The following is a 10,256-nucleotide window of genomic DNA, read 5'->3' as shown; positions in this document are numbered from 1 at the left end:
CGCGAAAATACGAAAGCGGAGGCCAAAGTAAAGGCAAATAGACGAAATTTGAAATTATGGCCAATTTAGTAACTGTCTCATTTGAAGATGAACAGCACTTGTTGTTATTGTAGAACAACAACCACAACAAATATCGTCAAATAGGCATGTCGGCAATGCTTTGCAGCTCTTCAACGCCTAGCATTGCCTGCACGAAAGCCTTTGCTTTGCTAGCGCACATACCCATAAGCATAGCTATGCCTGTACATGACGTGTGCGTGTGTTTGTGAGTGAGCGTGTGTTTATTTTTTTCACAGCTGAAACAAAAAAAACAGCAAAAATACTGACAACATGAGCAACAACAACAATAACAAGAGCAAGCACACTCAACAACACTCGACAACTCAACTAGCGCTTGAACTTATACGTATATTTTTAGTCGTAATTGTTAGTAACTTTTTTCGTCATCATTCATTGCTTTCTACTTTTATCCTGCCCGCACGCTGACATTCTTTCCAATGTGGTTGCATTTGTTGTACAACATTGTCACTAAACAACTACGTGTACTACACTGGCTACTGCTGCTGTTGCCTTTGCCTTTTCCTTTTGCTTTTGCCTTTGCTTTAGCAGTTACTGTGATTGTTGTTATTGTAGCAGTTGTTATGCCTTGTTGAACTCGTTTAGGCATCCAGCGTTGGCTGACAGTGAAGCTGCCAACAAGCATACGTTTTGGCGTGCGTTGGGTTGAATGTACATATGTATGTGTATGTGCGTGTGTGTATGGGTGTGCACGTCGGCTCAACTGTTAGTTGTATGCCCATGCAGAAGGCCCAAAAGGTTCAAGGTTGACAGAAGTGTGGTTGTGTAAGTCAGTGTACTGTGTGGCGTGTCGAAAAAAACGCACGAATGAAATGAGCAATAATAAACGAAAAGAGTGTAAAAGTGGTGAAATAAACGAGGGAACGAAAGAACGAAAAATATGAAGATAAATAGAAAAGGGGGAGAGTGCGCGAAACAAATGCTTAGGTAGACGAAAAGGTGTAAAATGCACGGAAAATGTCTGAAATGTGGTAAACGTAAATGAGTTGAAAGCGAGGAAACAGTAAACGTGGAAAAAGAAACGCAAAGTACGGTGCAAAATGATTGAAAAAAAAACGAAAATTGCACACATATCAAGCAAGTTGCTAAAATTGCAACCATAGGATGAGCAAATAATAATAATAGGCTCGCGCAAACATCCTTGCAAGGTATTTAGGCAAAGTTTGTCCTCCAATTTTGGTTTGGCCTCCAATGATTTTTATAAGCAGCTTTTCAATGACATAAATGCCAAACGGCAACTCTAGTGGAGAAATAATTTTTAAATATCACATCCGCATTTGCCTTTAAGCCCAAGATTCACAAAAATTTTTTGAAGATTTTGTCCGAACTTAGACACATTAAGTGTCTCGAAAAGCGAAAAGCGTAGATAATAGATAATAGATAATAAATAATAGATAATAGATAATAGATAATAGATAATAGATAATAGATAATAGATAATAGATAATAGATAATAGATAATAGATAATAGATAATAGATAATAGATAATAGATAATAGATAATAGATAATAGATAACAGATAATAGATAATAAATAATAGATAATAAATAATAAATAATAGATAATAGATAATAGATAATAGATAATAGATAATAGATAATAGATAATAGATAATAGATAATAGATAATAGATAATAGATAATAGATAATAGATAATAGATAATAGATAATAGATAATAGATAATAGATAATAGATAATAGATAATAGATAATAGATAATAGATAATAGATAATAGATAATAGATAATAGATAATAGATAATAGATAATAGATAATAGATAATAGATAATAGATAATAGATAATAGATAATAGATAATAGATAATAGATAATAGATAATAGATAATAGATAATAGATAATAGTTAATAGATAATAGATAATAGATAATAGATAATAGATAATAGATAATAGATAATAGATAATAGATAATAGATAATAGGTGTCTGACAATAATTAAGAACAGGGCAAAATTTGGCTCGTTTCGTAAATGTCTGCAATGGAGTTTTCCAAAATAACTGTCAAGCTTCGAATTGTGAAAAAGCTTACGTTTTACACTGCACATCCAATATCTAAAGGATGATCAATTTAGAGGCATTGGATTTTAAATTGATTTAGGTAAGGTTAGGTCAGCCTGGTTGGTATTAAGCCTCGCATAGACCTTTTGGTCTATTCCAAATGGAGACCAACCTCTATGAACACTGAAAGTAGACATCATGTAGGATGTCAGCGCTTTTGGCGAATCTAAGCAGAGCTGAGAGATCCGCTTTTGAGACGTCCTCCTCAAACTGTGGGGCTCCCAGGCATTTGAAACGCGTTTTTAATAATGCCGGACAAACACACAGAAGGTGTTCGAAAGTTTCCTCAACATCCTCTCTGCATTTCCTGCATTTGTCCGTGTTAGCAATCCCTATCTTATACGCATGTACAGCCAATAGATTATGACCAGTCAGCATTCCTATGATAGTTCTGCAGTCCTTTTGCGAGAGCGTAAATACGAATTGAGTCAGTTTTTTGTCGTTGGTTCTACACATAAAAATTGCTGTTTTGCATGTGGTCAGATTAGTCGACCTTGCTTCCACTCGCTTTTTCATGTAGTCATCCACTTTATTGATATTGTATTTAGCGGTTTTGATATGTCGATCTCTTGTTCAAATGCTATCTCATCTACTATTTCGTTTTTCATAATGCATTTGTGACCAGGTACCCATTAAATATGCAGCCTTCTGTTTGCGGTTAGCCTTTCTATGGTCTCCCTGCTCCGTTGAACATTCTTGGACTTGCTACATACAATATGAGCTCATTGCTTTTATTGCTGCTTGACGTATATATTAATTGTTGAGTTCATTATTGTTCTTGTGTAGGCCAGCTCCGCTGCTTTGCCCACAGCAAAAACTTCCGCTTGAAAAATACTGCTCTCGTCTGGCAGCTTGATAGGCTGTCTAATCCCTAGTAAATTGATTTAAAACAACGAACAGTCAAATTGATTGGGCAATCTTTATTATTTTTGTGTAGAACCATTCATGACATTTATTTTTGCGCCGTAATTCGGCCATCAGCAAACTCCGATTTTGAATAACTCGCTGGAGTACTGCAGTCGGTATCTCGCGAATAACTTTAGTAATGTAGGACTTATATGCCTCAATTGAAGCTGGTTAGTCCACAAAACATTTAGACTTTACATATCTTCACAAATAAAACTCAATCTTAGTGTCCAATCCACTGGTCCGAGACGAGACATAAATTGATCGCCGAAACGACGATGCAGTAAATCAATTGTTGCACAGGCTGTACGCCAAGTAGTGCCGTTTTGTTGGAACTAAATATTGTGGAGATCACGGACTTCAATTTCCGGCTTCTAAAAGTTGTTGATCATGGCACGATATCGTTCGCCATTCATTGTTATGTTGGCGCCAGCCTCGTCTTTGAAGAAATGTGGGCCGACGATTCTTCCAGCCATAGACCGCACCAAACGGTTGTTTTCAATGGAAAGAAAATGAAAGAATGAAGAAGAAATGGCTGTTCTTGAATGGCTTTGGGTTGCTTCTCATCCCAAATATAGCAATTTTGCTTATAGGCGTAGCCGAAAATGGGCCTCATCGCTGAGCATAAGGTGGCCTGAGCGCACGATGAACACTTTTCACAGAGCGAAGATAATAGAATTATACAATTTGTAAACATTTTTGAGGCGTAAGTCTCTATACGAGGAAATGCCAATGAATACTGAATAAGAAACTATGTATTTATTTTGACCCTATTGTACAAACTACCCCATTTGATCACCCTTTACTACCCAAATAGCAGTATTTCTTTTCTGAGTAGGCTGTAGTGACGTGCATGCCACAGAATGTCTCGCTTTTGTATTTTAGAAATGCGTTCATTCATCGAAAGCTCGATTAAATGGCATCCCACGCTCCTGCCTGCTTCACACCTAACAGATTATCGATGCATGAGCATATGTGACGGTGTACGTGTGTATGTATGCTAATTTTATTTTTGTCGCCTTCACCTAAAAACGGAAATTGTTATTTTAAATACCCACTAAATGAATTTCGTGCTTACTTCCGCCTAGCGAACTACCTTTGAAAATGGCCAAAATTGATTTCTGGTTACGCGTGTATGCTAACATGCATTCACACATACATTTACATGTAAGTGATTGTGTATAGATGTTAATGTTGTATTTATTTTTAAACAAAAACAAAGAGAACACAAAGCATGTGGGCTAAAAATAAGTGCGAACTTTTTTCTCACGCACACAACAATCAGAAGGAAGTGTTGAAACCGCGGCCAAACAGTTAATTGAAAACAAATATTTTTTACATGTATTAGTGTGCGTAGACCACATGTATGCAGTATTTGTAGCTGTGTGTAGTAAATTTTTTTATAACACTGAGTGTAACGCGTAGAATGGGATTTTAAACACTTAATTTTTTTTTTGTGTTTAAAAATTGGAGACATTTTATAGTCACAAGTGGTTAAGGCGTTATATACCTTGTGAGCCCGAAAAAATGGACGGATGTTACAATTTTTTTTAAATATGTTTTAGAACTTTTATTCAAATGACGCATATATCATACTGAAGGGTAACTCTCGAAGAATACATTTTGGCGTTTTTATTTTAAAAAATGTTATTATTTAGTGTTGATATCGCCGCTCCCCCGAAACGCCGTTTTTTAGAAGGGGCTTGCGGTGATCACGGTAGCGCATGAGCAGCGAACTGAAATCAAAAAAATTAAATGAATATTTCAGAAAAATGTTTTTTAGTGAATCTGAACGGTTTATTTACCCAAAAAAAATTTTTCACGATATGAAAACCGCTTTGCACCAAAAAAACGATTTTTGAGGGGTTAAAAAAATAAAAAAAAAATTCCAGCGAACTATGCAAATATTTATAAAAAGTGAACCGTTCAGATTCACGAGGTTGTAACTTCGAATAATTAAAAAAAAAAGTTTATGTTATTCGGTCAAATAGTTTTTGATAAATAATGACGGTAGCTTTCAAAAAACACGACTTCAAGATAATCGCGTCTAAAGTTTTGCGGGCACTTCTCTTTCCAAGAAAGGTCGCGCGCTTCCACGATCTGTAACTTTCGTTCTAGTGCTTCGATGTTTATGATTTGTTGAATTTATATTTTTAAGATGATGTACTTTTAGAATATGCCATAAAAAAATTTACGATTTATTAGTCCAACACAAGGTATATAACCCCTCAAATGTTATGAGTGAGAATGCATTCCGAAACGGTTAAAGTCGAAAGCAAAGATTTAAAATAAATAATAATATGCAATATAATAGAAAAACCGTAATAAAAATAAAAATTTTCCATCGAAAGTTGCAGCTGCTTGTTTACGGTTTTTAAAAATGCTTGTATACGGCTGAAAAAAATATTTAAAAAACTATAAATAAAAAAATGTCCTCTTTGCAGAATTACCATATCAAAGAAATATTGAAATTTTACAACAAATAAAATGAGTATATTATAAAAAACAACAGATATCACAAATGAAACGAGCACATCATTTTGAAAGTAGAAAAAAACTTACACGGATCGTATTATTCAATAAAAAAAAACTCCGCTAGCAGACAAAAAAATAAATTTTGTTTAAGTTTTTAAGCGAATGTGGGGAAAATTGCCAAAATAACCAAAATCGCCAAAATAAGATAAAACCAAATAACAACAAAATGCAACAAAACTGCCAGAGAAGATGATTACAGTTGCATGCGACTTGAACGCGCTACTAGCAACAAAAACAACAACAATAAATGCGTCAAAACCAAACAAACAAAGCAACAGAACATAATCTAATTTACAAATTAATATAAAAAAAAAATAATAATAAATTAATAATACACAAATTCCCTGCAACAAACAACAATAAAATGAAGCTTTTATAATGCCTCAATTGCGTAATCAAAACAAATTCAAAATGCAGTGCAGATAATAAAACGCCTACAAGCTCTGAGCAAACAAGGCCGAACGCAGAAAGGAAGAAATTAGTATTAGCCATAACAAACCAAGCAAATACGTCAAATAAAAGATTGACAACAAGTCAGCAACTAGCGCGCGCTCATTTCTACTACTACTCGGCTAAAACTTCTCAACTATTCGACTTCGAATTAAAACTATTGCTACCTACCTACCTCTACTACTGCTGCTACCTACAACTACAAATATGCGTATTCACTTTTATTCCGAACACCAACAACAGTAAACAACAGACCAAAACGAAAACAGGCTTACGAAAAGCTCAACCTGGTTTTTATTATTTTTATATATGGAAGAGATCTTTATTTATTGCATTTAAATGTCCATTACGACGCACATCTCGGCGACTTTCAACAAAGTAGAGCTTTCCCTTCAAATCAACACTTTAAATTTAGCTTAGAGCTTTTACGCGTGTGTAAGCTCTATTAGGGTGTGCGCGCGCGCTGTTTTGTGTGTGTGAAAGCTTGGGCTAAACAAATCTCTTTAGTAAATCAAAGTGTGTAGGGTAGGGCGTGAGCTAAAGTGAAATACGAAAAATTGGCGAAACTACAACCAATTACAACAACTTGCTCATCATCAACCATTTCCCGCATAGATTTCATCGAACGATGGGGCCTAACACCGGTTCTGCGACCGCGTCAAGAACAACCATTAAGCGGTGAAAATTTATCAACAGCATCGCCCCCTCTTCTGCGTAATAGGTAAAGAAATTTTTTAAATGTTTAAATATGAAATGTGATATTTTATCAAAAATATTAGTTTATAAATATTGTAATTTTACAGCAAGAAAACCAACTTCAACTTTACATTTTTGTCCAGAAAAATTTTGGTTATTTTATGAAATATTTCAGAAATTTAGGACAGCGTAAATGTTTTCACACCTCAATCAAATGCATAGTCTCATTTGAAATATTAACTTAAGTTAGTTTATTAACGAAATAAATTGTTTCAAAATAACTTAAATCAACATAAGTCGTTTTTCAAGTAGTCGTTTTCCCAGAAGGTAGTGATGGACAGGAAAACCATTTCAAAATTTCGCTTTGCGGGACATCTTTCGAGTATGCAGTGAGAAAACTCTCTTTTTTTGTGGCCATGAAGGTTCTTTAATCATTTTTCAATGAATTACGAAATTTTATTTATATTTTTTCAACAGTAGGTGGCAACCTTATTCAAAAACGTTTTCGGATGAAAGCAGTTGTCAAAATATGTCTCAATAAAGGCTTATGATTTTGATATTTTGTTTTCATTTGAAAGGTAGCAGTTTTAGAGTCATATTCTCAGGGACCTCATCCCCTATCTTGATTAACTTAGATATCCACATGCAAAATTGCGATCAAAACATGAGTGCAATAATTTAAACAATAATTTTGTATTCATGATGAGATGGTAACTCTAATAAAAATATGTTTGTATTAATGTTGCCAAAAATACCTGTCAATCGATATGAGCTTTATATTTTATTCAATCTTCAACTAGTTTAAATTAGGTGGCAACCTTGTAAAAATATTTTTAGGGATAACTCTTATCTAAGATACTTGTATTCTTACAAATTAATATACTGTCTGAAAGCAATAAGCATTAGAATCGTTTCCGAGAAACCAGTGAATGAATTTATATTATTTAAATAATAATTTTGTATATAAATTAGGCGGTAACCTTACTTAAAACTATTTTTGCATTGTTGCTATCTACAACACCTATTACTTGATACCTATTTTATTATACGAGTATATCTAATTTAAAGTTAAAATAGTTTGAATGGCATTCCAATAAGGTGGCAACCCTATTCACAAATATTTCTGCCTTTAACCCCTCTCATTAATTCAAGCTATTCGTTAGTTTAAGCTATTCAATTAATGGAAATTATTTAATTATTTGAAAAGCTTGAAATTAGGTGGCAACCCTCCTCACCTATATTATATTTCTGCCTAAAACTCCCCTATGTAAATAATTAAATAGTTTTAATAAATAGTTTTAATTATTTGATTAGCTTGAAATTAGGTGGCAACCCTCCTCACATATATTATATTTCTGCCTAAAACTGCCCTATTCAAATAATTAAATAATTTTAATAAATAGTTTTAATTATTTGAATAGCTTGAAATTAGGTGGCAACCCTCCTCACATATATTTTATTACTACCTAACAGTCCCATATTTAAATAATTAAACAGTTTTAATAAATAGTTTTAATTATTTGCACGGCTTGCAATTAGGTGGCAACCCTATTCAAAAAAATATTTCTGCCTAACACTCCTGTCATTTATTCAAGTTGTTCAAATAATTATACAATTTTGTTTTGATAACTATTTTATTATATTATATATCTGATTTCAAGTTTAAATTGTTGAGATTAGATGGCAACCCTCATCCCAAATATTATATTTCTGCCTAAAACTCCCATCATTAGTTCAAACTATTGAAATAATTTAATTTTTTACACAGCTTGCAATTAGGTGGCAACCTATATTAGTTCATAAAAATGTCTGCCTAACACTCCTCTCATTAGTTAATTTATTATTTAATAGTTTAATTAATTGAGTAGATTGGCAACCTTACGTCAATACTTTCCTATCTTGATAAAATTATGTGAACAAAGCAAAACTTAAAATTCAAGTCCCTTGGAGCTGGCATTCCCAACCATTCAGATTTAAAAAGTGTCACTAAATGTTTGCTGATTATAATTTAAGATAAAAGATATTCAACACACAATAATGAATTGTATAAAAACGATTCGATGCCAATTTAGCACCCTTACAAATACCATCAAAACTTTGCATACAGATGCGCACCATCATCAAACCGACTTCAATAAACATTAATAAATCGAATGCCCTTGACAGTTTTGTTGATTATCTTCATATACATATGAGTCTTCAATTCCACAAACACACACTCAACATAACACGGGATCACATACCGTCTGCCGCTTTCCTCTCCAAAATAGACGGTGACGAATAGAAACCACTTTTGTAGCTAATCTCATTGACAACAATTTATGTCAATTTTATTTATCCTACAACACTTCTAAATTTAGCTCTACCCACACTCAAAGTATCCTAAACATAAAGGCAAACACAAATACGTACATATGCACATATCAACGCTTGTTTGTTGAACTTCTCGCCACATCATATATCACTTCAGTCAATAGAAATAAAGAATCGTACTTGTATTGCTATTGGTTTGACAGACTGAATGAATGCAATGAATGAAAACCCCCTTCCTTACTTGATTATTTTGCTATCTAGAATAGTTTTTCACTACTTCAAAGGCGTTAAGTACAACTTTGGTCACATGTGTTTTGTGGTTTTTAAGCTCCCTAGGATTCTTCTTCCTTAATATAAACCTCGTAAACATATGCCCCTCAGCTCTCCAGCCAGAGTAGACGGTAAACCCAATTTAACTATAATCGTTAAAAGAACCAAAGACTTCTTTTCACGAGGAAGAAAATTCCTCATAACTTTGTAATCTGCACCAAGTCTATCAGATCAAATCCAACGGTGGCTCTGCTTATGATCTATTATCTATCTATAAGCGTGAAATATTTTTATCAGGCAAGTCGTTTTTAACACTTCTTCGGAAGGCCCTCGAGAACGCGAAGCAAACCTCAAAGATTGTTCAAGAATGTAAGAAGAAGCTTAATTCTGGGAAACGAAATTCCCAATGACTTGGTCAACCGTGGATCAGCGGTTCCCCCACAAGGGCCAGAGGCAATAATCGGAATCAGTTCTACAGGAATCATGAATTGGATCAGCGATTATGTAGGCAATTTACATAAAGAGCGATGGTCCGGTCTAGAACGCTGTAGAACTGCAAAGTGTTTTGTGACAAGTCGGAACAGAAAACTGTCAAACTTTCTAGTAAAACTTAGAAGGAAAGACGTTCGGTTGATGGTCTTTCATTACAGTAAACAACACCTGGGGGCAGCATGACCACCATTGGAATCATTGAGGACCCAATGTGCCTGTCATACTTGGAGGAGGCGGATAACACTGAGCACTTTCTCTGTAAGCGTCCTGAATTTGCTAGAGCACGGCTACAAGTTTTGGGTTCCGATGTCGTGAGAATGAGTAATATTCGTTCTCTAAAACTTGAGGATGTTTACTGATTTGTCAAAGAATCTGGAAAATTCTCACAGGTCTAACTACCTCTATCTCTGTCTCTATTTTTTTCTATCTCTTTTCTTTTT

The 10,256-nt window shown here is 34.1% G+C and overlaps 1 protein-coding gene across 1 annotated transcript in view; it reads left to right on the top strand.

The window, feature by feature from the left end:
• Positions 1-330: 330 nt before the first annotated feature.
• The window catches only part of LOC128857441 (potassium voltage-gated channel protein Shaker), a 186,123-nt gene continuing 176,197 nt past the window's right edge, over positions 331-10,256 (top strand). The window contains exons 1-2 of the mRNA XM_054093199.1: positions 331-406; positions 6,583-6,766. Coding sequence (XP_053949174.1) covers positions 331-406; positions 6,583-6,766 — 260 coding nt within the window. The remainder of the gene's footprint in view (positions 407-6,582; positions 6,767-10,256) is intronic.

Source organism: Anastrepha ludens, chromosome 3 (assembly GCF_028408465.1).
Source record: "Anastrepha ludens isolate Willacy chromosome 3, idAnaLude1.1, whole genome shotgun sequence".
In the NCBI taxonomy this organism is placed as follows: Eukaryota; Metazoa; Arthropoda; class Insecta; order Diptera; family Tephritidae; genus Anastrepha; species Anastrepha ludens.
The sequence above is the reverse complement of the archived record's forward strand: the minus strand, read 5'-3'. Positions and strand labels throughout refer to the sequence as shown.